The 27053-nt window shown below is 46.2% G+C and overlaps 1 protein-coding gene across 1 annotated transcript in view; it reads right to left on the bottom strand.

Annotated features, from left to right (window-relative positions):
* Nucleotides 1-324: 324 nt before the first annotated feature.
* The window catches only part of mef2aa (myocyte enhancer factor 2aa), a 55315-nt gene continuing 28586 nt past the window's right edge, over nt 325-27053 (bottom strand). Inside the window, exons 5-12 of the mRNA XM_056598894.1 lie at nt 17182-17308; nt 15171-15367; nt 13771-13954; nt 9207-9391; nt 6386-6409; nt 4650-4779; nt 4314-4437; nt 325-4078 (exon numbers count right to left, since the gene is read on the bottom strand). Coding sequence (XP_056454869.1) covers nt 3676-4078; nt 4314-4437; nt 4650-4779; nt 6386-6409; nt 9207-9391; nt 13771-13954; nt 15171-15367; nt 17182-17308 — 1374 coding nt within the window. The 3' untranslated portion in view covers nt 325-3675. The remainder of the gene's footprint in view (nt 4079-4313; nt 4438-4649; nt 4780-6385; nt 6410-9206; nt 9392-13770; nt 13955-15170; nt 15368-17181; nt 17309-27053) is intronic.

Here is a 27053-nt window from a genome sequence, read left to right as displayed (position 1 = left end):
GTCTCGCGACGCATAATAGCCTGGCTCATTCAATAAGACATACTCAAATTCAGAACTACTCACATCACAGTTCATTATTAAACTTAGTTTCATCAGCCCTTTTGACTTGAAATATTTTCGATTCACGCACATTTGGTAGGAATATTGTAGACAGTGAACACATTAGGGTTAATCTAAAATGCCCTAAACCAACATTTATAAAGCATCAATGACATCTTTAAGAATGTCTTGCAGAGAAATCAGCAAATCTTGCCAATGTTATTGAGGATCGAAAGATCATGAAAAACATTTAAACCATAAAAACGATATATGACATGCATAAGCCCCTCATTAGAATAAGAAGAGTTCAATAAAAGACAAATGTTTGTCAGAATACTGACGGAGCATACATTGAGGTGTTTATTAAAGTAGACAGTGTCTATTGTTGGGGATTTTACAAGAGGACACATTCTATGTAAGAGCTGTTCACTTCATTTTATGCAGAATAAGTGAGATGACTTAAATTACACATTAAAAGCCAATGATGTTTTTTTTTTACTTTTGTGAAGGCAGAATACAAATTTTGTACAATATCTAGCATAGTACTTTAAATGTTTAATGAAAAGTTCAATTGAATATTCATTGCATGATGACGATAAAACAGGACATTCAAGGAAAAATAAAATGCAAATGAATTGTCTTGATTTTGTGAACGGATAATTTCATTATTGGCAACAAAGTCCAGCTTGTGCGGCCAACAGTCTGAGCAATCAAACCGAACAACAGCTTATTTAAGTGAACTAACAACTACAACAGACATTTACCAAACACGGTTCTCTTTATAAAAGCATTGACGCAAAGCAGTGTGTACTCCTGCACAGCAAAGTTCTCTAAAAAGGTGGGTTGATTTTCTCTTGCCTGTCACATTCAGTTCTGCACATATTCCGACACACCATTTAGAGCCAGTGTATCACGTTGCATTCCCTGTACACATCGTCTTGTGTGAATCTTGTTTAAAGAGTTTAGACTTGGCTATAACCAGATTTAACTGGGCAATGGTTTTTTTCAGGGGGAGGGGGAAGGGGGGGTCCCTAACAGTAAATCTACTGAGAAGCTACAAAAAATCCCTGATATTCCATCAAGTGCTAAGTGAGCGCTCGACGTGTGAAGCCAGGCTGTCTTATTGCTGTGGTCCACCTGCAGTGCCTCCATTGGAATACATTCTCCTGGATAGAAATAGTGCTTTTCAAAATTGTCTTGATGGGAATGTGAGATGATGTATCTTAATCTTTACATGTCTTTTTTAATTTCTTTGCTTTTGTGGGCAGGCCTGGTACCTCGTTCTATGTCACTTAAAGGCAAATTCCACAATGGGTCTGCCATTAAAAGGGAATGTTGCCTATCCACCTAGATAGCCATCTGTCACCCAGTTATCTGTGTGGTTATCATATTGATGGATTGCTAAACTACGGTGTCTGGTGTCTTCCTCTACTGTGGACTACAACAGGGGGAAGTGAGCAAAATAGCTCTCCAAAGACAACAATAGTACTTCTAAACTCGGTTACTTGTGACATCCACTATATCCACTAGTCATTCATCTAAATTACCTTAATTTTGCTTTGCAGTGGAATTTACCTTTAAGTCTCCCATTTACAAACTAGCCCACCCACTGATATTATGTTAGTTAAATGAAACCTCACTGTGAATGGGTTATAAAACGTCAGTGATCCAAACTAGGTGATTTTGAGCTTTGAATACTGCATAGATTCAGTTTGACCCTTGGTCAACTTTGAATGAAATCAATGAAGGAGCTAGAATGATGATGCACAAGATATGGAATGGTGAATGCAGAGTGATACTCCATTTCTATAGCGGACGTCTCTGGAAATGTGTTCGATCCAGCAGTTGTTAAAACATCAATGACCATGAATTTTCTTTATTGGAAGGACTTTTCCACTGCTGTGCTCTACGTCTACATGAGAACAGCCTTTGTGAATCCCAACTGAACGTTCATATCTTCAAGCCCTCTGAGCGCTAAAATGCACTTGATAGACGTGTAGGCTTTCATAGGAATAACTAATTACAATGGGGGGGTTGAATATATATGATGCAATTTCCAGAGCCGATAAAACATAAACCAAAAACAAGTGTAATGGGAGTATCCAGACGTTTATAAGTGGCCCACGGTGATCTATTGTAATGTCCAATCATTTAAAAATGTATCATCAATGTTGAAATGCTTCCTCTATGAGTCAGAGGATTCCTCTTTTTCTGGGGGGATTACTGTACTGGAACCAAAAATGGGCCTATGAAAGGCGTGGCATATCTTTCCACAAAACAAGCTCTTCTCCACATAGGGCCTTGGTTCTGCATGTTGGCAGTGTAGAAAGCAGATATATCGCTCACACAGAAGAAATGCTACTTCTTCACCCTCGCTTTAACAAATATGACTAAGTGGAAAATTCCAACTCATGGCATTGTCGTTAAAATTTGTGTTGAGGCCAAGAGAAAAGTAACAGAAAGAAAAACAGAGAAAGAAAGAAATAGAGTTTGCAGTGAATCAAACCAAGTAGCAACTATTGTCGAATGAATTCTCTTTTGTGAAGGGTCTATCCTTGTAAACCCGGCGGTAATCCACAAAAATATACTTTCTCAAAATTGGTGATGGTACATTCAGTATGTACTCATACCCTGGTGATATATATATTAAAGTTACTATATACATAACAAACAAATGTTTGGCTCAAATTGTCAATTATACAAACAGGACAGCAAGTGTTCATGGCTTTAGATATTGATTCAAACCTGGCTTACATGATTTTACACGCGTTCTAGTTAGCACAATCAAAATGAAAAGACAGAAAAAGCACTCTAAAAAGCGAACGGCTAGGAAACCAAAAGCGATTGTACATAAGAACAGAGAGAAACACCTTTGGCTTTGTATTACTGACGAATTGTTGTATGTTAACATCGGGACTCTCACCAGTTCAACTGGACACGTTTCGTTCATCTTAATTGCACATTATATATCCTATACTCTTTTAAATTAGAACATGAAAGTTATGCTATAATCGCAACTAATTCTTTCCTATCTCGTGTTTTAACATGTCTGTGAACATAAAGGTCGCTTTCGACGGTAACTCTTGTATAACGTGAGCTCCCTCTCGTCTCTGAGCCGAATCGATTGGTTGATAGAGAAAACATGAGGGCAAGTGGAGTGTGAAAGGTCCTGAATAATTGCAACAGCAACGTTTATACAGAAGTTGAATTCTCGCTGATTGCTTCAAATATCAGGGGCCTCAGCCCAAAGCAGCACAGCATCTGATTGTTTGGGACATTGTAACCACGGCGGCTAAAAGAAAGAGGACAGATTTGGGGCATAAGTAGATCAGTGAGTATAGCTCATGTTTTATATTTTATTTCTCATCGCAGTTAGAGAATCACCTCAGTATGTCCAGCTCTTTCTTTTTTTACTATTTCCTTCAATTCAAATTGTATTTTCTGCCACTCATGTCTTGGCAAAAAAGCAACCGAAAAAGGAGTTAAATAATAACATGTCGATAGTTCTACAAACCTTTTCCCTGTTGATTTAATCTCCAGGTGTACCTCTCCATCTACCCCCCCCCTCCCAGCGCATCTCGGACCGACGGGCCGGTCGGATCCCCCCCTGGTGCCTTCAAAAAGAGGGGCTCCTCTCTAAGTCACCCACGTGTCCATCCGCAAGCGCTTCACCGAGGGGCTCTCCCGATCCTCGGGCCCGGTGGGGGGTCTGCCCATCCCGCCGCCGCCGCCGCCCCCCACCACCGCCGCCGTGGCGCCCGAGTGGTAGTCGGGCCGGTGGTCCTCACGGTCGCTGCCGTCGTACGAGCTGCAGGAGGAGCTGAGGCTGTCCACGGGGGAGCGGCCCAGGTCCTGCCGACTGGAGCCCTGGTGGTGGTGGTGGTGGTGGTGGTGCTGCTGCTGCTGCTGCTGCTGCTGGGGGAAGCCCGACTGGGCCACCCGCTCCCTGGGGGGCGAGATGGGCTCCGACTTGATGTTGATGTTTTGGCTGGTGTTGAGCGAGAGGTTGGAGGCCTGTGGGAGGTGCCCGCCTCCGCCCCTGTAAGGAAGCACACCAGAGCGCACCGGTGACTTTGAGGAGAGATGTTGCGGGGGAAGATGTGAAAACAAGGCTTTTGAACCTTGAAAGTGGAACACAGGCGATGCCGTCGCGGGAGCAGGTGTGGAAATATGTCACATAAGCATATGAACCCTTTGGGGAGTCTAGGGGTGTATGTGTGTGTGTGTTTGTGTGTTTGTGAGTGTGTGCGAGAGTGCGAGAGTGCAGTGCTTACACCAAAGAACTAAGCGCTGCTTGGCCCAGTTGGTGTTGTTGCCATGCCGACATGGAGCCCAGCGAGAGCCCCGGGGAGCCGAAGCCCTGCAGGGAGGAGAGCTCGGCGCTGCTCAGGGAGTACTCTGCAACAACACAGGGCAGCGCGTCAGCCACGAGGAAAACACACTGAGGGGCCTCTCAAGGTCCCGCGCACAAAACACATAGCCGGGTGGTAACACAGGTGGGGCCCCGAGACGCCTGGGAGGGCGACACACACACACACACACACACACACACACACACACACACACACACACACACACACACACACACCCTCACACACACACACGCTCACCGGCAGGGTTGTAAACGGTTGGCATGCCTGAGTACACCAAGCCCTGAGGGGGGAGGCTGGGGGTGGTGACAGACACCACCGGCGTGGCCAGCGTCTGACTGGACTGGGAGCTGCTCATTCTCTGGGTGTTCTGCAGGGGCACAGGGGGATGGCAACCAGAGAGCATGAGGCATAACAACATCACCTGAACGAGTACAGCCAGTAATGAGTTGAACAGTTAATGTCTTCGAAGTGTGCTACTAACTAATGATCCTTTTCATGTATGTCTTGAGAGTATTGCTGTTTTGCTGTTTATGTCTGAAATACTGTCTGGAAATGATTGAGTTGTGCCACAAGGTGGCGGTGTGGTTCCATGGAAGAGCAGCTTCGCCACAGCTGAATCCAATTCAATGTTTACTCTGAGCTAATAGGTCTGTTTTGACAGAGGCCTCGAATAAGAAAGTGAAATAAATGTGATCTAGAATTGCTACGCAATGTTCCTTTTTAACATGATTTGATCATAGTATTCCTTTAAAGAAAATGTTGTGTAATTTTCACAATGTACTCCATGCAATTGGCTAGTTGTTATTTAAATAGTTGTCCTAAGTAGAGAAACAGTGAAACTTAATGTAGCTGAATGTTTTACATCTTACATAGGGTTCATCTGCAAACATGTTTGACCTTAAGGACCCACACGGCTGAAAGAAATGAATACATGCCCATGAACAGCATACAAAACACTATACAATCCAACGCTGAATGTGCTTGTGAGAGAAATCAAACATACATTCTTGCAATCAATGTGAGTTGAAGGTGACATTGCCAAAATGACTCTGCATTACATCCTAACTTAGGTGTTTGATTCAGACACAGTGATCATGCGAGTGCAACACTGTACCACTACACAGCAGAAGGTCATGCATCAGGAATCCCCTCCGTCAAGTTGTGCACATTCCGACCAAACACCCATCAAACACAAGCAACTGTTTGGTTTAGAACAAGCTGAAGGCAATATGGCTTCTTCTTCTTCTCTTCAATCAAACAAATGAAAATACAAGAAACATCTGCACAGCTGCATATGTGGAGGCTGAAGTCTATTATGATCTGTTTGAGGGCTTCCTTGCATTGTCCTAAAGCTCTCTCACCAGACGATTTCCGCAAGCGCCAGTCTCACATAGGATGACATCATTTAAGATGAGGTCATCTTTGCCTCAAACTTATTCGGTCCATATTTAAAGCATTATCGTTTTGTAATAAACTATTTTTTTTTAGGTGGAGCAGAGCAGCTCAAATCAAACTTTTTCACTTTCTGTCACAAATACACCCACCCACAAGCACGCACACACAAAGACGTCTCTCACACACACACACACACACACACACACACACACACACACACACACACACACACACACACACACACACACACACACACACAAAGACATGCACACGCAGACACACACACACAGGCATGCACAATCACACGCACACACACACACACACACACACCTCACACCAATGAGTTTGTGAGGAGATAATGTGGGGTGCCAAAGGCTGTGGCATATTTTTTTTTTAACAAGCCAACTCCAAATACATGCAGCGACAAACTCAACCCCCCCGACCCTCACCCCCCAAAGAGAGTTGACAAGTCTCTGGTTCAAGCGCTGCCTTCCTGTAGCCTAGCACGTGCGATCACTAGCGGCGTGTTCGCACACAGCCTTCCAGTTCAGGCATTTGCTGCAAATAAAAAAACTCACCAAATCCATTTCCTCCTCCTCCGACTGCCCTCAGTAGAAGAAAAAAGGAGCAAAAAGAAAAGATGCACCGTTACAGGGCAGACAGAGCTTCTGCACAGCACCTGAGATGAGGTGGGTGAAGTGAGGCACTCGCCAGCAGGTCAGCCCTGATTGTCTCTCTGATAACACAGACATAAGATGTTCTTGTTTCTCCTCTTTTTATCCCCGTTTTTGAAATGAGGATTTGTAACATTCAGAACAACCTAACCTATGAAACGGGCCCACATGACACATGAGTAGAACGTCGCAGTGCTCCACAGTGGCCTGGGTATAAGAATACTTCCACGCTACAGATGGGCTAGAACGTGTCCAATCATGTACTTATCCCGCTTATGCCACTCCTTCAGCCGTTCAGAACCCTATTATTTATGTTCGGTCAAATCAAACATACCATGACTTCTGAACACAAAGACAACATGCAACCCTTGTCAGTTGACATAATGGCTCACGGATGTCTTCATATTGGCGTTAATAACGACCGCAGAACCCAATCCCTCCATTCATCACCTATTGTGGTGCGGCGCTGTAGGGTGAAGCAGAGAGCCATTTTCCTTTCTTTCCTTTCTTCTTCCTTCCTTTCCTTCTATGCTATGGGACACGCGGTGGCCAGGCCAGCCCGGCCCTAATACCCACACTCAATCAATAGCAGGAGAAGACAGGACAAGGGCGACAAGATATTATCTGGCTCTCACACTCTGGGCCCCCCTGATTAAGTCTTCATCCCTACTCTGTCACACCGAGATGTGATTAATTTAATACCATTATGGGCCTAATGACAGGCTGCCTGCAGACCTGACACTGCTGCACCACCCACCCACCACCATCAGCGCCACCTCCTCCTCCCCCTGCTCCTTCTGCGGCCTCCGCCCATCTGGAAGGCTTGCTCTGTGGTGACCGGGCAGCATGGGCGGGTGGAGAGAGGAGGGTGGAGACTAGAGGAGACTAGAGGAGACTAGAGGAGGAGACTAGAGGAGGAGACTAGAGGAGACTAGAGGAGACTAGAGGAGGAGACTAGAGGAGATTAGAGGAGACTAGAGGAGGAGACTAGAGGAGACTAGAGGAGGAGACTAGAGGAGGAGACTAGAGGAGACTAGAGGAGACTAGAGGAGGAGACTAGAGGAGACTAGAGGAGACTAGAGGAGACTAGAGGAGGGACTAGAGGAGACTAGAGGAGGAGACTAGAGGAGGAGACTAGAGGAGACTAGAGGAGGAGACTAGAGGAGGAGACTAGAGGAGACTAGAGGAGGAGACTAGAGGAGACTAGAGGAGGAGACTAGAGGAGACTAGAGGAGACTAGAGGAGGAGACTAGAGGAGACTAGAGGAGGAGACTAGAGGAGACTAGAGGAGGAGACTAGGGGAGACTAGAGGATACTAGAGGAGGAGACTAGAGGAGACTAGAGGAGGAGACCAGAGGAGACTAGAGGAGGAGACCAGAGGAGACTAGAGGAGACTAGAGGAGGAGACTAGAGGAGTCAGTGGGGGCTACAGGAGTCAGTTCAGGCTGGGGCAGTGGGCGGAGCAGAGCCCTTTCCCTCTCTGTGGTCTCAGCACCCCGTCATGTTTCACACCTTGCCGCCGCAGCCATCCCTGCGGCCCGGCTTCCGCCTGACGTGGGCGGCGGGGCCACGCCCTGCTCTGTGTGCGGGCTTTGGCTCTGGGCTGAGACGGGCGGAGGATCCCAGGGAGGAACATCCAGCTGTAACCCGGGGTTGTGCTGTGTTTGGGAGCTCGTTCCCGGTCGTCGTGAGCGGGGAGAGCGCTGCGTTCGATTGAACCCGGGTCTCAGACTCTATCTTCTTATTTTCCTTTTTGTGATTAATGGCTTAGCAAGTGCGCTGTCGCCTCAGGTGCCGAGTGTGGTCAGAGCTCTTTGCACCTTAATTATTATAATTAGAAAGGGCCTCGTTCCAATATGAATAATTGAGTAAGATTTAGGGGCACCTGGGCTGCAGCTTTTTTTTATTTTGGGCTCCGTCAACAGTTAGCGAGTGTGTAAGTAATCACCGCAGAATGTAGAACCGCACTAGTGTTCACAGGAAGCACTGAGTCTCACTTTATAGGGAACACAAACAAACAAGAAGCTAAATGGAGTGTTCCACAGTGTGAAATAGAACCCAACATCCATGTACCAACTCTAGTATGAAATTAATATAAAATCTATAAACAGAATCCTACCACTAGTTATAAACTCTGAACAGAATCCTACCTCTACTCTGTAATAAACAGAATCCTACCTTTCTGTATACATTCTAGTATAACAAGTATCCATCATCTATGTCTAGAAACAGAATCAAACAGAATCCTACCTCCATATATAAACTCTAGTAAACGCTAATATGTTTGTATACAGACTCTAGTCTTAACAGAATCCTACCTCTAGGTATAAATCCTAGTCTTAACAGAATCCTACCTCTAGGTATAAACCCTAGTATAAACAGATTCCTACAGATGAACTCCAGTATAAACAAAGTCCTACCTCCAGGCATAAACCCTAGTGTGAACAGAATCCTACATATTAACTCCAGTATAAACAGAGTCCCACCTCTAGGTATAAACTCGTACTCACTCCACAGTAACACAGCCACAGAAAACTCCCCAAATAAAAACATTCCACTGCAAACTTTGTTCCCTCTCCGCTCCATCGGCTCCCCACGCAGAGGACCCCTCTTCCCCCCCACCCACCCTCCCTCCTGGGGGCAGCACAGCTCCCGTCTCCCCAGGACCCCTGCTGTGGGTGCGATGTGTGCAGCAGTGAGGGGGGGGCGCGCCGCCTCTACTCACCAGCGGGGGCATCATCCCCTTGCTGGATGGGGGGATAACCACCCGGAGGTCGGGCTTGCGGCCCCCAAGCCCCATGCTGCCTCCGGGGGGCGGAGGAGACTTGGTGGGCATGACTTTGCCCAGGCCGTTGCCGCTCGACGCGCCCAGGAGACCCGGCGAGCCTCGGGGGTTGACGAAGCCGTTTCCTGTGGAGATGCAGCAAGAAAAAAACCATCAAACTATGGGCTGTGACTGACAACATTTCCCCCAGTTTTTTTCCGCCAGACATTTAGCTCGGCTGGTATGCTCCCGCTTGCTGTGGCTTGCAGAATTAAGTGTTTATAACCCTCTGGGAAGTGTTAATAGACCTCAGATAATTAGCCCGCGCATTTACAAAAATAAAATGTCCATTTCAAAATTGATGAGCCTTTAATTTTCTACGGCAAACGATTACATCAATATCATTTACGTGCATCTAGGGATATGGGAGCAATTCACTTAGCCAATGTACTGTGACGCCTGAAGAAATGGTCGAACCTATTTCTGTTTGGGCAGAATCCCTGGGAGTCGGGATCTTAAGGGCAGCGTGTGCTTCAAACTGTGGATACTAAAGAAAACTACTGAAAAAAGACATTCCCAAAGTTAAAGCTTACTCCCTTTCTTACGCACAACTTGATGTACCTCTAAATGTTCCCCTAAATTCTGCTCCTAAGAGAGGTGTGGTTTAGACTGGTGTCTACATGAGAAAAAAATATCTTCATCAAAGATAAAGAAAACCTGATGAACACATTGCATCTATTGTCTAAGAAGAAAACGTATTGACTAGCGAAATTAATGGATTACAGCTCTAGCAAGGCTGAAGACACAGTAGAACTTGCATTATCACATTTAAGATAGATTAATAACTGGACATGGTCGAAGGGTAAAGACATTTGTAATACAGGGAAATGCATACTTAATACGTACTTGAATAACAAAAAAAATTTGGTAAAGAGCAAATTGACCTAACTCAATAGCACCTTCTTTAGGGGCACCTTTAAACCTATACTGAAAAAACTAAAGACAAATGTGTTTGTTGAATGGTTAAATGCAAGGCAACAGCGGGAAGAAGGAATCAATGCTATCTCGCATGGCATCGGCGGATCAGTGTCCACTCAACAAGTGGCCGACTCCTCCATTGTGTTTTAATGTATCGCAATGAAACAAAAGCCGTCTGCAGAACTTAGAAGTCCCTGCGTAGGAACATAATGGAACAATAAAGCCTTCGACCACAGATAAAAAAAAAAACGAACAATACATGGGCAAATAAACAGTTATGGGAGCTACAATAGGCCTGCAGCTGAGTCAACACCCACATACAATTTACCAGTGCCCTCAGTGCTGCTTTGATCACGGAAGACACGGCTACAACAATATTTACCCCGGTTACCAGAGTACATTTTAGAGACGGTAATGTTAGCAGGTCCAAATAAAGACATTGGAGACACATTTAGAGGCGATCCAACGATTGTGGCAATCAATTATATTTATTTCCAGGATTAGGATAGTGGAAAGATTTAGATTTTGGCTGTTAAATTGGATTTTTTTATGATTGAGCATGCGTGTGTGTTTGTGTGTGTACATGTTTGTCTGTGTGTGTCGTGTGTGTGTGTATGTCTCAGCTGTTGGATGTACTCAATCTTCATATCTTTGGACACCTCTGACAGATTGGCCATTCTGTTAAGCCTCTCTCTCTCTCTCTCTCTCTCTACTCTCTCTCTCTCTCTCTCTCTCTCTCTCTCTCTCTCTCTCTCTCTCTCTCTCTCTTTCTCTCTCTCTCTCTCTCTCTCTCTCTCCTCTCTCTCTCTCTCTTTGTGTACTCACTGCATGAAGAGGGCTCTCCTCATGGTGGCCGTGTATTGGTAAATAAAGAGGTCCTTTTGGCTCAATAATTTACAAGGAGCAGTGGGAGTAGCATTACATAAGGAATCCTTCTGATTTCCGGCATGGTGCACTTTTCATTTGAAAAGGACTGAACCTCCTCTCCTTTACCATGGTGTGTTGTACCACAGACAACACTGCGAGGCCCAGCTGTTACTAACAGCACACTAGCATCAGGTTTAGGCAGGACAAATATATATTTATTTATATATACGTCTGGATGAACAAGCAGAGATTAATGACTGTGAATCAAGGGCCTCTGGAAAGAGATGGTTCTCTAATAATAGACCCGATGTTAGGCTCTATTGTTTCATGTTATTTGTGTGGCAGGAACATCAGCTCGAGAACATTTGGCTTGGAACTGAGGAAACATATATTTTCAAGGATGATCGTTGTCAATAGGGCTGTTGGACAGCGAGGTGCGTCAACAAAATAGATGTGATTTCCCCTCATATGGCCTTCAACATGCCTGATTATAAAGGTTTGACCAACATGGCCATGGCTATGACGGTGCCCCGACTGAACCTTTCCCACAGTGGGCGGTCCTCGGAACCCTTAAAAACCTGATCCTAGTGCTGATCCTGACACGCATTTGAAACAATGTTGACCAATGCACCACTTTTTCCATTTCACTTCATTCTATTTACGTAGTGACTGTCAAAAAAAAATTGCCACTTCAGGAAATCTTCTGCTCTTTCTTTTTTGGTGTCAAGTAGCAACCCACTTGATCCACATTCTGCTAGCTTTTCTCTAGGACAACAATAAAACAAGAACAATCAGAGGCCTTCAACAGTGCCCTTCATCTGCCGTTAGGCCCTTTGACACCAGACTCTCGGGCTCCTCTATGCATGTGAAAAGCACGAGAGCTATGTCAGAATGGTCATGTGACGGCAGGAATGGGTTCCACTCCCTGTAGCGAGTGCTGGTCCACGCTGTCAGGAGCAACAGCTGCAGCTCCCTCGCCCTCTGCCAACACACTGACACCCCACAGCAATGCTGCCCCCACCGCACAGGTCCCCTCCGCACACACACACACACACACACATACACGTCGCACACACACACACACACGCACGCACAGGCACGCACACACACATGTACAAGTGCTAGCGCACAAGCATACACATACACTTAAAACTTAACTGGCCAAGCTGGCCACAAAGCTGACCAATGGCATTTCTAAGCCGCTGTCCATAGTGTCACATTGAGGCCTCGTATAACACTATGGAGTATGTTATGATAATAATGTAGCAGCTCTGCACTTTGTCATTTTTGTTTTACTAGACTGTGAAACACTTTTACCTTTTTGTTCACTCCAAAGTATTCAAATTTAGAGTGCTTGCTTTTAATTGCTCATAGACTTGCTTGTACTTCGTAGCCTAGTGACTAAATGTATACGTAAAAAATAAACCGGCCCTTTTTGTAATTACACACCAGCACCATAATATCGCGTGTCAGACTCTGGCAGAGGTGAATGAAAATATTGAACATAGTATTTCACGATGACAAAGATATTTTCAAACGCCCGCACACCGCACATACTTTGGCTGTACGAACCGAACGGAAAATCAGCCACGGGCCACCTGCCCTGTCCGCTCCCACACAGACAGGCCGTCCGGTCATTGTGTGGCCCTAAGGGGACCTGGGGGGCCCGCCGCCCACGGGGGTCACAGCGGCCATCTTGGCGGGAGCCTCTCAAGCCTTATAGGGGTTGTGAGTGGTTGCTGGGGAGAGCGGGGCAGATGCACCTGTCAATAGAGGGAAGGAAACCGGAGGAGGAGGGGGTGGCTGTTGTGGAGGTGGGCTTAGAGGAAACGGCCGTGTTTATTTACCCGCCAAAGGCCACCGGACAGCTGACCTCGCCGGGTTAACCCTCGCACACCAACGCCCTCATCCCTAGAATGTGTATGCGGTGAGCGCATGACACATGTCGGCGCCCCTCTCTCTCCCCCCCCCCCCCCCCCACCACGACTTAGAGGAGGAACACACCTTCCTCCATGAGCCTGGGGCGAGGTCGGAACCAATGCCCACCAGCACACCACTGCCGCTCACTAGATGCTAGACCCCCACTAGCGGGCACAGAGGGCTCTATGTGACCGTCAGCTCGTGGGCTGGGCCGATGGGTCTGTGTATTGTTTGGCAGAGATGATATGATTTGTACCACGCTACATGGGTCACATACGGTTTGTACCCCGCTACATTGGTCACACGCTTTCAACTTTGCTAGATGGGTCAACGTATGATCTGTATGGATCACGATACGATTGGTATCACTACTAATATATCATATAAAACGTAAAAATAGAGCTGAAGAAACTAATTAATGTGTACCACCTGTGTAGTCTGACATTTACATCAAGTTATATTGATAACTCAGCGTACAAAGTTAGTCCATTGTTCTCATTTAAGTCAAAATAATAATTTCAATGTATTTTTTTGTTATTTGTCCATTGCAGTATTGAACAACTTCATACCAATGGCAACACTCACTAGTGAACAGACCACAGAGGGGTGGGTGTGTGTGGCTAGCCCATGGGCATAGGTAAGCTAAGCTTAGCACGCAACTCTCACTAGTGGACAGACCACAGCGGGGCGTATGTCAGTGTCTAGCTCGTATGCTAAGCTAAGCGTAGGGGCTAAAAGATCTCTCGTGAGGAGGATTTACCCACTGGGCTGGAGCCCACGCCGCTTGGCACTGGGAAGTCTGTGGTCTCCAGCATGCCACCTAATGAGATGCACCGAGCGACAGATGAACCATCCGCACTGCTCTGCCAAGTGGAGGGAGATGTGAGAACAACACCAGGGACAGGACATGTCCTGTCCATGTTTGCGGCACACAAAAAGCAAGGCTTTTTGTCTCAAGCCTGTTAATGGCTCATTTAAGGGATTGCCCAATGGTGTATCATATAGAGACACGAGGATGCTCTTAGCCAACTTGTATTATTAAGATAGAGCGAGTGAGTGGTTCCATTCTTTGTGATACCCCATCTGCAACAAGCAACAAGTAACAGTCCATACCAAACCTACAGTGGGTACCCAAATCTACAGTGGGAATGCACACAACACCCACCAAGCATGTGGCTTCCTAACCACGCTGTGATGCTTCTCATGCTCTGCAGCCTTTCAGACCCACCATACTGTTTTACAGCAAGCATACGAATCCTACTTTTAGCCTGCCATGATTCATCTCACATTGCACATAAAAGGTGTGAAATTAGGCATTTGGAAGGTGTGAAGACTGACGGCTATCTCACACAAACACAGGCTACGAGGTGTTAACATGACCTCAGATTCTGAACACCCAGTGCATCGCTAATAGAAAGGAGATTCGCCCCCCATCTGAATGTTTCTCATATTCCGTTTTTCTGCCTTACTTTCTCGAAGTGGAGCTGAATATCACAAAGACAAGGCTTTTATTGAACTATGCCAACTTCTGATTAATGACACAGGCTGGTGTAGTCTAGCGGTTAGGGTGTCTCCCAGTCTCCATGCCAAAGGGTTGTGGGTCTGATCCTAATCGTGTACCTGTAGACATTCTTCAGTAAGTTGCACCGCCCCCCCATACCTGCTCCTTAATGATATGCGTCTCAAAATCCCCTCTCTTTTGTTAAACCCAACCCAAATGTGATAGAATAAAAAATATATAAATAAAGTTGGGATCCCACATCCGAATGCATCACAGGATTTCAGTTGGCGATACCGCCATACTGAGAGCTCTCAAGAGAGTTGTATTACCGTAAATCCTAATTCAACGTAAATGCCGCCAACCACCGCTAACTAAGAGCCACGTCTGGCCTTAGAAACGCCTCTCTTTTGTGGCAGATTCAAACGCAACAAAAATCCCATCCCACCATTATGATACATCGTTATGCGGTTAATTGGAAAACAAAGCCCAGACAACCATCGCTACCAACACAATGGTAACATTCCAAAGCTCCTATGCTTCCAAAATGGAGGCAGTACATTGCTGTTGGTGTACGCTGTGCTGCGGGTCTTGGGTGCTGTCGCATGGTTCAACAGTCAGGGTCCGAGGACTGCCTGTGTTGCCTGGCGCTAGGGTGTGGCCTCTGTCTGGGGGTCCCCCTGCTTGTGAGCTCCAGGGGCCTGTGGAGGGCCGAGGAGTGCGTCTGGAGCAGGGGACAGCATCCCGCCGTCGCCCAGGGAGCCCTGGCCGACGCCCTGCTGGTACATGGAGGCGTTGGGGTGGGAGACGGGCACGGCCACGTGCATGGAGAAGTTCTGCTGGGGTGGGCCAAAGGGCGCTGGTTGTGGCTGCTAAGATGGGGGGCGAGGGGGCTGGGGGGGACAGTGCACACACCCACACACACACACAACACCACACACACACCCACACACACACACATGCACACAAACACACACACAGAAAAAGACATAGAAGAAGAGAGAGAAAGAGAAAGGGGGAGAATCAACAACCTGATGGGTTTGAGGGTTGGGGAGGAGGGAGGGAGGAGACGTTGGTTTAAGGGGGGACGGAAGTGGTTCGAAGTGTCCCTCGATGTTAAGTTATGTGTGTCCCACTGGTGAGCTGCCACGCAGATTAACACAACATGTCACACACATTAGTCGCATAAAGGTGGGATTCTGACAGTGTGTTAAAACATTTACGTTTGTGGAGAGAACATTAATGAGCTGACATATGGTATGGACACCTTTTCCTCCATACTATGGAATTAAACGTATATTCAAATATTACGTGGTGCGTTAGAACCAGATAAATAGTGGAACATTGCAAACTTCAGCACCACAGATAAACAATATATATTTTTCTAACATACTATTTATTGGTGTGTGTGTGTGTGTGGTGTGTGGTGTGTGTGTGTGTGGTGTGTGTGTGTGTGTGTGTGTGTGTGTGTGTGTGTGTGTGTGTGTGGTGTTGTGTGTGTGTGTGTGTGTGTGTGTGAGTGTTCTGTTTGTGTGTGTGTGTGTGTGTGTGTGTGTGTGTGTGTAGTGTGGGTGTGTGTGTGTGTGTGTGTGTGTGTGTGTGTGGTGTGTGTGTGTGTGTGTGTGTGTGTGTGTGTGTGTGTGTGTGTGTGTGTGTGTGTGTGTGTGTGTGTGTTTGCTATCATGTTATTAGAGTTGAATATTGTTAATGGACACCCATTAAGTGCTGACTATACGAAGCATCAGTGGAGCGATTAACGACAGCTGAATATGCCGAGAAACGTTAGTTGTTATCATTAGTTGGTTAATGTCAATCCAAAATCAAATTATTATGGAAAAATAAATTATTAGATATTATTATAATTCTATATAATATGCCCTGAATATATTCAGAAAATTAACGATTGGTGTGCACAAGATCTTGCAGAAGTCCACTCGTGATAAGATCACAGTGAAACTGGTATTTCAAAGGGGGAATTAAAAAAGAATCAGGGCTTTGGGAAGAGACCTAGAGGTTTCTCTCGTGCGCTTGGGGTACAGATCTAATGGAATAACTCAGTATATGGCAGGAAGCTACCATTAATCTAGATCTTCAGCGGAGCTAGATATATATAAGACAGACATGTCTAGCGGAGCTAGATATAATAGACAATTAGGAACTGAAACTAAACTCAAAACTGAACCTAAAGAGTTTTTTGTTGTTGTTGCAATGGTCACGGCCCAGTGTGCCACCCAGTGTCACTGCAGTGTGATCTTATCAAGGTGTGCCAAAATTGAGCTGCAGAAGAATTAAAATTAGAAAAAACGACTGCATTCTTTACGGAGAGACGCGGGTGTCGGGAAGTTCAAGAAGATGGTGACAGAAATTCGAAGGGTGCAAAAAACAACACAAAAAGTGAAACGAAAAAAAGGGTGAAATTCCTTTTGTGCCGCAAAAGCCAAGCAAAAAACGGTGCATTGACAGTACTTACGATTTTATGATTTCTCATCATATTATCAAACTCCTCATTAATTTTTTTATACTTTTCTTCTGTATGAGGCGTGAGGACATATGAGGCATCGGGATCCGGGCTATCACAGCCTCTGTGTTCTTTCTTGTTTAGCGCCTGCAGTGAACATCAACATAGAGACAGGAATCAACACAGAACAGGACAACGGGTCGTACTTACACCACTGCGCTTGTACATTAAAGCACGCTCTTCGCCTAGTTTGCTGAAATGGTCGTCCATGAGGGGGCTTTGACCAAAGCACTCCTCTGGGTCGGGGCTAGCACAGTCATTATGGCCTTTGATTCTCAATTTCTGAAATACAATTGGAAAGTGGATTGGAAAAACAGGCATACAGGAAGGGGTTATGTTAATTGTGTTCATTTCCGTGGTTCATTATATTCCAGCAAACTACGTACAAACGTATACATCACATTTCTTGCCTTCAACAAGGTGGGTTTCCCAACTTGTCTAAGGTATCAACCAGCCAAAGCGACCAGATTTAATAGGAGATATGCAACAGTATGTAACAGTATATCTAAGAAACGTGGTCAAATGTGACCATTCCTAGCACCCTTCTAGACTGGTCCACAAAAGACACATTTTGTTGACTAAACTGCATTTCTCTCCCCTCTCAGTTCTCCTCCTCCTCCCGATCCCCTCCCCAGCGCCCCGGCCTCCCCCCGCCATCTGTGTTTGCATGTTTCATTATGTTGCAGTTATCACGCGGCACCCAGCCCATGCGAGGACTAGGATCCCCGCTGCAGAGAGCCTCACCAACCCCGGCCACACACTGCCTGCGCCAGACACTCGGGGAGAGGTTCGTGGGTGGGGGTGGGGGGGGGGGGGGGGGGGGGGGGGGCGGGGTTGAGGGGTGATCTTACCGAAGTGAATTCATGAGGGAAATAAAAGCGGGATTATCGCATCGTGGTCAAGGATGCTTATCTGAGCATGAAATGGTGCGGTTATTAAAATGAGCGCGAGGGCGCGAGCGAGCACATCAGTCGGTGTTGTCATCACCAGAGTCTGTTAAAGGAGTAAACGCAATGCGCTTTCCTCGGCGGTGCTGGTGTGCTGCTGACTCCCACGGAGTCTGCAGCCTGCCTCCTCATTAGACCTCTGAATAGCCGTGTTAACAAGGCTCGCTGACAGCATGTGACAGCACGTGACACCGCGGCGGGGCGCTTCAAAACATGATTTATGTGTGACTCTCCAGGTTCTGCTATCGGTGTGCACTGTGGGTGCGCCGTGTCGGCGGGCTGTCTCTGAAGGCCTCGTGTCTACAGAAAGGTCTGTGAACCACCCACACCCACCCCCCAACCCACCCCCCCCCCCCCCCCCGCCCTCACCGCTGGAGGTCAGGGTGCAACCAGGCTGAGCTACCTACAACCACCCCAACACACTAATGAGACCTTGCTCCGTCTTCACCGCCCACCAAGGGTGGTGTGTGTGTGTGTGCGTGTGTGTCTGCATGTGTTTGAGTGATGTGTGAGTGTGTGTGTGCGTGTATTTGTGTGTGTGTGTGTGTTTGTGTGTGTGTTTGTGTGTGTGTCCTTGTTCATGTCTGTGTGTGTCTTTGTGCGTTTGTGTCTTTGTGTGTCTTTTTGCGTGTGTGTGTGTGTGTGCCTGTGTGTGTGTGTGTGTGCCTGTGTGTGTGAGTGTGTGTGTGTGTGTGTGTGGTGTGTGTGTGTGTGTGTGTGTGTGTGTGTGTGTGTGTGTGTGTGTGTGTGTGTGTGTGTGTGTGTGTGTGTGTGTGTGTGTGTGTGTGATGGAGGTTCTGCTACTGCAGGTCTTTCAAGTTATCTGAGAGTAGCTTTGTTTGGTGAGAGCAGATGATGTGTCCAACACGATGTTATCACCAGAACTCCAGACCTGAGCACAGCATGCCTGGTACCAACTCCCTTGTTTAACCTGCTCTGGCTATCACTGATAAAAGCCTCTTCTCTGAATGGTATTCATGAAAGTATTCAACTCAGAATGAGGCTTAAAGAACACCTAGGATGTTTCACAAAAACACACCACTGTGCATCCCACAAAAAGACCAGGGTACATCTTGGCTTATCTATGAATAGTAACTAGACTGGCGCAGCAATGTGAAGGGTTGCAGATTGCCCTCAAAAGACAGTAATAGAGAAGCACAGCCACTATCATCAGACATAATTGTCCATCCTATGTGGTGGATGGAGAGCTGGCCTGCTAATGAATGTGAGGCCCTTCAACACATACTTACTGCTGTTTGCTTTGCTTGGACACACTTGTTATGTTGGCAGTGTGGTGGGACGCAACGGCATTCTTCTCATTCTGAGAAAACGCCTCTTTATATCATTTCCTGTTTACCAAACTCCCCCTCTCTAGTTAGTGTCGTGAAAGGGCTGTGTTTACAGGGTGAAAGTATGTGCACTCTTGACCAGAAAAGCCATAGATCTGATGGGGACCTGGAAATTAAAGCATCCAACCCGCTCATTACAGTCCCAGGGCTCTGTGGGAGCCGGCTGACAGTTCAGCATGGGGCAGGCAGGGCTCCACCACTTTCACAACCAGGACCACTTCTCCGAACCCCTGAGCCAAGGACAGGCGCCAATTAAGTAGAGGCCCACCAGGCAATCATGAATCAACTGTTCACCCAGAGCCACAGTAAATGAGGGTTACGTGGAAAAAACAAGATACAAAAAGACACAAAATGACAAAAAGTCTTCGAAGATGTCTTGTATGATCTTCCACATATGCCATTTTGTCATGGTATACCAATTGACCCCAACCCGTTTGTAAACTTCCTACTCTGTTCCAATCTCAAGTTTGGTTATTTTTTTTATTTTGTGAAGAAAGAGTGTGTGGGGCACATGGACGTCGCCACAGGGGCCAACGGCCACGAGAAGTGTGTGAATGTAAGTTGCTCTGTCAGGCTGCTGGTGATGTTGAGGGCCCATCTGAGAGAGGATTAAGCCTCTGGGACATTTATAGCATAACGCCATTGTGCTGTATGGGTGTGTGGTTGTCCGTGTGGGCAGCGGGTGATTCTGTGTGGTGCATTTCATACACAGCACCGTGCATTATACACTCATACACATCAACTACAACTAGCTTTAGAGAAAGTACCACAAATTTGCCTTGGGTCGTTACCATGGAGATAACATTCCCCCACTCCTTCCCATGCAGAACTCTCAGCCCAAAAAGCAGATTTTATTTTATCGCATAATGTTGGTATTTCAGGCTGAGGGGGGGGGGGGTTCAATTAGATAATTTAAACATAAAATAAACATTTTCAACTCATAGATATCTTCCTCTATCCCTTACAATCACTCTATATTTTCAGTGGTTGCTTCGTTGGAGACAAACCACATGAATGGGGAAACAAAGGCGAACCCAAAGCGTGACTATCATGCACATGCGGCGCTCATTGGGTGGCCGATGAGGGAGTGGGTTCAGGCTCGCTCTCCGAGTTGCCGTCTTATGAGAGTCACACACTGAAAGGTCTGTGAAAACATTGATGTCATTCCTTTGTAAATGACTTGGCCTGTCCCCGGTGTCCCACAGATGCTACCCCACCGCTCTAAGTAAATGGATCACTAAATCAGCACATGGCCAAACAGGTGTCATGCTCCAAACACCAAACGTCAAGACTTGGATCCCTGCGCTGGCCAATCAGAGGCCGCTACACAAAGACATGGCCATAGAAGGGGCGCAGGGGAGGGTCGCCTGACCCACTCCCACTCTGCCCTTTGCCTATCGATGGACACTGACCGCCCGATCCCTCGTCTTCCCTCCAGCCTGGTCATTTCCAGTTTCCACCTCGCCACTATTTTCTGCAGCCTTTATTTATATAAAGATATATTCTCGTTTAAAACACACGACTCAATACACAACCCTGTCTTTAACAGGAGCTCTGTGAAGGGAAGCGATGGAGGAACTTGTACAATCTATTCACAAGACCCTGATGGGTTTTTAAAAGATGAGTGGGAAGAGGCCAGCTGGGATTCGTCCCGGCAGTACAGACCTGCAGTGAAAGAGACGAGGCTGCACAAATAAGAATGGAACCCGGAGACACTGACGTCAAGCCAGGGAGCTACGTGTGTGTGTGTGTGTGTGTGTGTGTGTGTGTGTGTGTGTGTGTGTGTGTGTGTGTGTGTGTGTGTGTGTGGTGTGTGTGTGTGTGTGTGGGTGTGGTGTGTGTGTGTGTGTATGTGTGTGTGTGTGTGTGTGTGTGTGTGTGTGTCTGTGTGTGTGTGTGTGTGTGTTGGTGTGTGGGTGCTTGCCTACATGTCTTGAACAGTCTTGTTTCTTTCTTCTCGCAAGAGAAGTCCTTGGGGCTACTTCTCGATGAAGGATACATACTGTATACATGCAACCAAACTGCTAAATACATTACAAAATACTGTAGTAAAGTAGAAATGAACAGCATAAGTACACACAAGGGGGGCGTGAGGGGTGCGGTTAGTATTCAACTTGTTGCTAGACTGCTATCATTGGGTAATGTTTTTTGATTGTAAAATATGTATTAGTATACTGACATGCCAATAGTATACCATATATTTGTAATAGGAGCCAGATAAAATAGATGAACTATGTTGAAAAAAAAAATGGGAAACAAAGAAGTTTCGGAATTACGTTTCGGAACATACCTGAAAGAAGTGTTGCAACTCAAGGAAAAATGGCAGTGCAGTATACTTTAATTTTCCCAAAGTGTTTTCATTGGGTTCGATTTACTAGAAGTGGTGTACTGTGTAGGAAGCAGCAGACGAGGTAGACAGATAACATGAGGACACAGGGGTAATGGAGCTCTGTCGTTTCCTATCAGTGCCGTTCCCACTGGTTGTGTTCAGGTTTCTCCCTAGCCTCCTCCGCCCGGGCGTCCCAGTAGCTCGCACCCTGCAGGGCCCTGGATCAGCCCATGCGCCCGGCGCTACGCTAGGCAAAGTAGCGTGCTAATCCTCGTGACATTAGCATTGTGTCCGGGCCGTTCCGTGTAATGGGCTTATCAAAAGGCCTCTTTGAGTTCCAAACACACTTGAAAATCGGCATGGGAAGGCAACTGATAAGGAGGCTTTTATCTGCCGAGGAATATTTCTGCTCTTATATAACATCTTAAGACACGGAGTCATCCGCTGCCCTGGCGTTCCCCTCTTGCGCCGTGGTCTTCCACTCGGGAAATAAATCAAACTTCTAAGGCTTGTTTTCACGACTGCTGCTGTGTGGACCGCGGCCCAAGGCCTGGTTGGTGCTGCGAGGCTATTGACTGGAACACCACACTTGATTTTTGAGCCATATTTTTTATTATAGCCTGCTATCCTATTGTCTAGTGACGGCTGGCAGGAAGAGAAGGAACACAGGGGAAGCACTTCAGTGAAACTATTGTATTGTACGAAACAGGGGAATCTTCGTAATATTTGAAATGGATAATAACACAATTGACATAGATGAAAATAGCAGAGCCTAATCTGGGTTACAATTGTTTAAACTAGCTATGCGCTATGTACAAAAACAACCTTTTGTCTAAGTCCATAATCATACTTATCCATTCTTTTATGTATCTGCGTCTGACCCACTGGGGTGTCACTCTGACAAATATAGAACATTTAAATGACCAAACAGGAGGCTTGTGCTGGCCCATTAGAGAGTGAGTTGCTGTAGGCCTCGTCTGAACGACGGAAGCGACCAAGCTTTGAGTGGCTTTTGAGTGGTTAACCGATGTCCTCCTCATGTGCCTACAGAGGAAGAACAGGAAAATGTGCTTGGATTTGGCTCAACCGGTACACAGGAAGTAGAGGCAAGTAACAGGAAGAAGCATGCAAGTCGAAGCTTGTTAAGGGAAACCAGAGACTCCTAACTCCTCTTACAGTTAGAGTTACAAGTCGTATTCCTCTTAACTGTTGAGGAGAGACATTTGGTAACAATTAAGTAAACTAATGGTCTAGTAAACATTAACTAATGGGGTTCATGTTTACTACAGTAGTGGTATTCATTTATACATTATTAACGTATAAATTAATACTTGAATTAACATGAACATTTATGTCAGAGCAACCAAGATGATAACGGTACTGCCTCAACAAATGTTGATGGTTAATTATTGCAGATGATCTCTCTCTCTCTCTCTCTCTCTCTCTCTCTCTCTCTCTCTCTCTCTCTCTCTCTCTCTCTCTCTCTCTCTCTCCTCTCTCTCTCTCTCCACTCATCGTCCTCTCTCTCTCTCTCTCTCTCTCTCTCTCTCTCTCTCTCTCTCTCTCTCTCTCTCTCTCTCTCTCTCTGGTCATTGGGTCGATCATTAGCTGTCATGGGCCCTGAAACCGAAGCCCCCCACCCTCAACTCTCATTGCTGCCGGCATCTAAAATATTCATAAGGACAATTAGGAGTTCCGATCAGGCCGGGCGGGAGCGCCTGGCCCGATCCGGGCGCGGGAGTCGACACACAGAAGGGCAGGAAGTGCCAGCAGGAAGTCTGCAGCGGAACACCCTACACCTGCTCGCACAGACCCAGCCTCATCAATCTGAACGGCACCGGGCCGGCTCCGCTCTGGCCCCTGGTCGGGCAGCCAGGTAGCCGGGGGAGGGGTGGCGTGGTGCCAGCTCACCCCCACGCCGCCCTCCTCCCAGCAGGCACTGCTCTGTCCTCGCCCCTGGGCAGGAGGGGCCGGCCGCACCACACCCCATACTGGGAGACGGCGAGCGGTGGGGGTGGGTGGTGGTGATGGTGGTGGAGGTGGTGGAGGAGGAGGATGCGGGTCCAAGGGCAAGTAGAATGCTTCACAAGCGAGTGCAAAGAGAATACTTTGACTACTTGAGCTCCTTCTGTTCACCGGGCCCCCCAAGGTTAATGAGGAACAAAGGATCTGGGGCCCTGTTGCTGCTGTTTTGGGTGGACATGAAGTTCCCATTGTCTGTAGTAGTTCCTACGTAGTAGAGCTACCGATTAGTGCTCCCATCCGACGTGCAGTTGGATGTAATATAACTAGATCACGCTGAATTAGGTCAGGCTAATGTGTGACCCATTTTGTAATGTGTGCACTCTGTGACAGGTGTCTGACGGGTGAGGATTGAAACAATTTAAAACATGACACACGTGTCCACTTCTGTATGATCCGCCGTGATAGACGACAATCAACAGTGAACCAACATGCGCTGAAATCCCAAACCGAAGCATCGTTTCCCACCCGAAGGGCAACAACAACAACAACTGAATTCCTCAGCATCAATTACTACAACGCAGCGCCAAACAGTAAAAACAAACTGACATAACAATGATGTTAGCTGTCAGACTCTGTGTAGCTCATTACAAGAGAAGTGTAATGAGCAACAGTAAATACTGCATGTGTCACTGGAGTCCCATTGGAGTTCCCATATTAAAGGAACGTGCCAAGCTGCCAAAAGCGGAGAGAATAGGCCGTGCAAGCCTCGTCTTATCCCTGCAGAGACAGGTTGGGATCTGCTTCACCGGGGTGCCCCCAGAAGGTAATAATGCAGACCCGTTCGACCAGGTTAGTAGAGTGATTGTGGAGAAAGCAAAGAAACGTGACAAGGACTAGTTTGGTTTGGTTTGGACGCGATTTTTTCCTGATGGCGTGTGCTCGTACCCAACATCCCGGTGGAAATGTTGGAGATGATGTTTAAAAAATAAAGCAACACAAGGACAATGTCGGTGAGGAAGATCAGGAGACCTGAGGAAGATCAGGAGACCTGATCTTCCTCACCGAAATGGTCCTTGTGTTGCTTTATTTTATTTTTGTACCTCCTTTATCCTGCAGTGCTTCGAGAGCATAGAGTTGCACAACATCTCGGTTGCCCTGACGTCAGTGAAGTTCATGTGGCAAAATCAAAAACTCTCTCTACAGTAGCCTGGTAACAAGGATCACAAAGGAGTGCTTACTCATACGTACGTGCGTGAAAAAAAAAAGAGAAAGAAAGGGAGGGGGGGGGAAGGGATCAAATCCAAGGGGAGGCTGTGTTGTCATGAAATACAGAATGTTACACACACACACACACACACACACACACACACACACACACACACACACACACACACACACACACACACACACACACACACACACACACACACACACACACACACACACCAATGGGCATTATTTTTCTAAACCAAATTAAAAATCTTAAGGGCTCGATCCCGCTCCGGTATTCTGAGGGTGTTCCCATGGCAACGGACTAACAATAATCATTTATCCTTTTTTTTTTTTTGCAAAAGCGAGCCGGAATAGCTCGCTCTATAAAATACAACGAGATTTCAACCACTGTTGCTTTTGTAACACTGTAGAGGGATGGAGAGAGAAAAAAAATAAAGTGGAGTGGTGACCCTTTTCACTAAAAGCCCAGAGGAGTAGGAGACCTTGTCCCACAAAGAGGGGCACTTTGAAACCTAGCATGAGCTACAACATCATTAGCACCGCCTCACTCTGAATTTTCCACGAAGCAGCACCTAAACCCGGTGACTAGAACATAAAAAACATGGAACAGAACATGTTGTGTTGACTTGAACCGAATCACATCCGCTAGATTAGAGAGAAACTGTAGTCGGGATATTTCATCTCATTCTCATCTCCAAGGTAATGCAGATCACCAATTGATATTTGAAAGCATTGAATTGTCTTTTGAGGCCAGAGAATTACCACAGGAACATTGTTTGTTTCTCTACTTGATTAAGATGTAGGCTACATCCCACACCACAGAGGCTACATTGAGTTTAATTATTTTGTAAAGACATAATTTGGTATAATTTCTAAAGACAGACCCCCCCACACGCACACACACACACACACACACACACACACACACACACACACACACACACACACACACACACACACACACACACACACACACACACACACACACACACGCACACACACACACACACACACACACACACGATTGCCAAGGTTTAAATGCAGAAATTAAATATGCTCATCATCGTCTTAATGTCTTCACCAATAACACTAAACAGGATGTGCACCTGGGTAAACATGCCACCGCGGTTCTGAACAGTTCTGGGACTCCATTTTTTCAAATTAAAATCGAACTGTTGTAAAAGTAATACTGTGTCCCACACTCTCAGTCTGTCGAAGCATCCAGTGACTATTTTGCTCTCTGTGGTACCTCACTAACTGATTTTTTGTACAATTGGATCAGTTGAGAATCTTTGTTGGGACTGAAGAGATGCAATGCAGCCTAGGCTTTTCTATTAGATGAATCATATGGTTAATGAGTATTAGGATGTATTTTGTATTCATAAGGAGTACCTTATATAAGTGATGACCCAAGAATACCACTTGCACACCACTTTATGTGTCGATTCATTCCTTACACCTAAGGGGGTTTTAAACGGTTTACACAGTATAGACACTTATTTGTGTCATTTTCTCCATCTCCTCTCATCCCATAGCTCTGTTTCCACGGAGCCACAAGCAGCCAGATAATTGATCAATCATGCTAATTGAAGAGCCTGGACAGCTAGCCCACCATGGCAGATGTGCCAATTTACATTTATTATGATAGAAACGGGCCTTAATCAGTGTGCAGACTGTGATTGACACTGTGAAGACACTATGTGTCTAATCCCTGCCTCCCTTCACAACACAAGGCTGGTGAAACAGACACCTTAGAGTTTGTAATAGCCAAACACACTTTTCCTCGTTTAAATGTAATTGCAATCATAGCCGTATTGTTTGTATATCTTCTGTTTCAAAACAATAAGCGGAAGTTAGAGTAAGATGTGCAGAATGGATTAGAAATATGGATATGGGACTTCAGTTCATAATTTGAGCACCATAGTAGACAATGGAAAGAAAAGGCGCCATTCATATGGAAAGACTGAGTATCCAGCCTGACATTATACTGTGGTCAGAATCTGCACATCTGAATGAAGACGCTCACGTCTGGGACAATATGCAATGATAACAATGGTGAACTCAAAATGAAATGGAAATGTTATTTTCCCACTCAGATTATCCTAAAATTAATAGACTGCTTACCAAAGAACGGTACATAAATACAGACAAAGCATTTCCTCTTTCTGAAGTGAATAAAAGGGCATCTCTTTTGGGAATACAGT

This window comes from Gadus chalcogrammus, chromosome 9 (genome assembly GCF_026213295.1).
Source record: "Gadus chalcogrammus isolate NIFS_2021 chromosome 9, NIFS_Gcha_1.0, whole genome shotgun sequence".
NCBI classification, from domain to species: Eukaryota; Metazoa; Chordata; class Actinopteri; order Gadiformes; family Gadidae; genus Gadus; species Gadus chalcogrammus.
Note: the sequence above shows the minus strand (reverse complement) of the source record. Positions and strands in the feature narration are given on the sequence as shown.